The following is a 3,328-nucleotide window of genomic DNA, read 5'->3' as shown; positions in this document are numbered from 1 at the left end:
CCTTCATAATTTTATATGTTTATACAAGATCCGCCCCCCTCATTCTTCTGAATTCCAATGACTATAATCCCAGTCTACTCAGCCTCTCCTCATAAGCCAATCCCCTCAACTCCGGAATCAACCTAGTGAACCTCCTCTGCACCCCCTCCAGTGCCAGTACATCCTTTCTTAATTAAGGAAACTAAATCTGCACACAGTACTCCAGGTCTGTCCTATCACCCTCACCTTGACCTTTTTCCACCTATCACTTTTCCGACGCCCCTCCCCCAAGTCCCTCCTCCCTATCTTTTATCTTAGCCTGCTGGACAAACTTTCCTCATTCCTGAAGAAGGGCTAATGCCCGAAACGTCGATTCTCCTGTTCCCTAGATGCTGCCTGACCTGCTGCGCTTTTCCAGCAACACATTTCCATCTCTGATCTCCAGCATCTGCAGACCTCATTTTCTCTTCATAGATTCTTTACTCAGCAAATCGTGAGTTCATGGAATGCCCTGCCAGTAGCAGTGGTGGACTCTCCCATTTATGGGCATTTAAACGGGCATTGGATAGGCATATGGAGGATAGTGGGCTAGTGTAGGTTAGGTGGGCTTGGATCGGCGCAACATCGAGGGCCAAAGGGCCTGTACTGCGCTGTATTTTTCTATGTTTCTATGTTTCTTTTATTGTCTGGTTGTATTCGCCTTAACTTTCCAGATTCATCCAAGTTGTTTAAAAAATAGTACTTATGTAACCTACAGCAGCTTGTAGACAATCCATTACAGAAGTTTCCAACTAAAATGACTTGGAAAGGAACATAGAAGTTGTGGTTCGTAAGTTTGCAGATGACACTAAAATTAGTGGTGTAATGGACAGCAAAGGTTACCTCAAAGTACAATAGGACTATGATCAGATGGACAAATGGGCCAAGGTGTGGCAAATGGAATGTAATTTAGACAAATGTGAGGTGCTGCATTTTGGCAGGGCAAATCAGGGCTGGACTTGGACACTTAATGGTAAGGTTTGGGGAGTATTGCTGAAGAAAGAAACCTTGGGTGCGGGTTCATTGTTTCTTGAAAGCGGAGTCGCAGGTAGACGGTGAAGAATGCGCTTAGTACGCTTGCCTTTATTGGTCAGTGCATTGAGGAAAGGAGTTGGGAGGACATTTTGTGCCTGTACAGAACATAGGTTAGGACATTTTTTGAATGCTCCATTCAGTTCTAGTGTCCCTGCTATAGGAAGGATGTTGTGAATCCTGAAAAGGTTTGGAAAACATTTACAACAATATTTCCAGCATTGGAGAGTTTGAGCTATAGGGAGAGGCTGAATAGGCTGGGGCTTTTTTCCTGGGGCCTTTGGAGGCTGAGAGCTGACCTTACATAAGTGTGTAAAATCCTGAAGAGCATGGACAAGGTGAATAGCCAAAGTGTTTTCCCAAGTGTAGGGGAGTCCAGATGGTATGGTTTCGGGTGAGAGAGAGAAAGATTTAAAAGGGACCTGAGGGGCAACCTTTTCATGCAGAGAGGCATATGGAATGATCCACAAGTGGTGGTGGAGGCTGGTACAATTACAAAATTTAAAAGGCATCTGGATTCGTATATGAATAAGAAGGGTTTAGAAGGATATGGGCCAAATGCTTGCAAATGGGACCAGGTTAATTTAGAATATCGGGTCAGCATGGATGAGTTGGATTGAAGAGCCTGTTTCATTGCTGCACCTCTCTGTGACCCTACAACCAATTAACATGGAATTTTCCTATGATATCATTCTTAGTTTTGTTAATCCTCTGGTTCAAACCTATTCCAAGCTGCTCCCTTGTAGGTCACACTACCGTCCCCACTCCATGTGTGACTTAGGCCTCAAGCTAAGTCAAGAAGCTAATTGGTCCATGGACTAGTAACCAGTTATTGATGACAAAGGCCTTCTGCCTGCCAACAACTATATTATTGGCTCATAGGGATCTGAACAGCTTGGAGCCAGGAATATGATACAGAAAAACCAACAGATTTCCACCAACTCAAGTGATCTTTCTGTTCTCTGCAGTATGACAGCACTTTAAGCTGAAGAAAAACAGTTTATGTTTCCTTCAGAACTTGTTAATGCTGTGAATTTTAGTGAATCAGAGACCTTTTAAAAGTGAACCAGCTAATCCTGTACCTCTTGTAAATTCATGGAAGCATCCAGAGAATGATGATCAAGAAGCTGTGTTATGACTAGTGCAAGAATCATAAAAATCATCTCAGCAATCACTGAAATGCTTTCCCAGTCTCTATATCTGTTAATAACAGCCTTTTTTTTTCCTTCTATCTTAGTGAGAGGGAGTTTATAAGAGAATACATATTTGAACCAGTAGAGTTTTATGCTGATGGCTCATAACTCTGTTGGTTATCTGTGGCTAGATTCTATTTATTTGTAATAAAAAATATTGTTTTGTAGAGAAACCTGGCCCATGCTTTCTGTCAACATGGGTCTAGAAGTCAGTTAAATAGGAAATTTTGTGTATTTTTAAATATATCTTTAACTTTTATGACAACCCCAGGAATAACGGGTTTTCATTTCCAGTACTCCAGTGATGAGATAAAACTTATGTGAAAGATATAGATAAATATACACACTCTCTTTCTCTCCCACTTTCTGTACTACATGAATCATAGATATGCTTTCTCTCTCTCACTCATACTTGGTGCTGTCTATGAATAATTCACTTGCTTCTCTCTTCAGGTTCTGGTGCTATCTGCAGGCTCCGTCTCTGGGCCACACTGTGCTCAGTCAGCTCCAGCAGAACTGTTGACTAAAGTGATTGGGATTGTGACAACTCGTCTCTGACAGGATACCATCTCTGCAATTTATGCTTGTTCCTCAAGATTACTGTTGATGTCATTTTTGATCTTACATTGAATCCACTGGATGTCCACAGTGATATGAAGATTTATTTTATTCTTGCATTTCTGTTAACATGGCATCACCTGAATGAGTCACAAGGTAAAACTGATTTACTTATCTGTATTTAAAGTTACTAATACAGCATTTCTCCAAGAAGGATGTCTGTACTAAAACATTTCAAGAAATAAAAGCCAAGCTGTAAGGTTTGGTGAACAGGTTTCAGTGGACTGTACCTATGGGTGAATGTAGCTAATTATAGATCTCCAGACATTGTATTGTTTATTTACATTAGGATATATTTGATCGCCTCAGGCTTTAGAGAGCGACCAATATTGTGTTCCACCATAGGAACTAGGAATACAGTTGGTTAATATAATTTCCCTTTGTCACTGGGAACTGGCTTTGAGTTCAGTTCAAGCTGATGGATGTAACTCGCCAAGTTCCATTGGCTGTAAAAGGCTCTTAGAAAT

General features: G+C 41.2%; 1 protein-coding gene across 2 annotated transcripts in view; it reads left to right on the top strand.

The window, feature by feature from the left end:
- LOC122541479 (carcinoembryonic antigen-related cell adhesion molecule 6-like) overlaps positions 1-3,060 on the top strand; it is a 163,129-nt gene extending 160,069 nt beyond the window's left edge. For both annotated transcript variants that reach the window (XR_006309613.1, XM_043678276.1), the window contains one exon: positions 2,697-3,060. Coding sequence is in view for 1 of the 2 variants with exons in the window: in XM_043678276.1 (XP_043534211.1) it covers positions 2,697-2,770 (74 nt within the window). In the remaining variant the exon portion in view is untranslated. The remainder of the gene's footprint in view (positions 1-2,696) is intronic.
- The last annotated feature ends 268 nt before the right edge of the window (positions 3,061-3,328 follow it).

This window comes from Chiloscyllium plagiosum, chromosome 37 (assembly GCF_004010195.1).
Source record: "Chiloscyllium plagiosum isolate BGI_BamShark_2017 chromosome 37, ASM401019v2, whole genome shotgun sequence".
In the NCBI taxonomy this organism is placed as follows: Eukaryota; Metazoa; Chordata; class Chondrichthyes; order Orectolobiformes; family Hemiscylliidae; genus Chiloscyllium; species Chiloscyllium plagiosum.
Note: the sequence above shows the minus strand (reverse complement) of the source record. Positions and strands in the feature narration are given on the sequence as shown.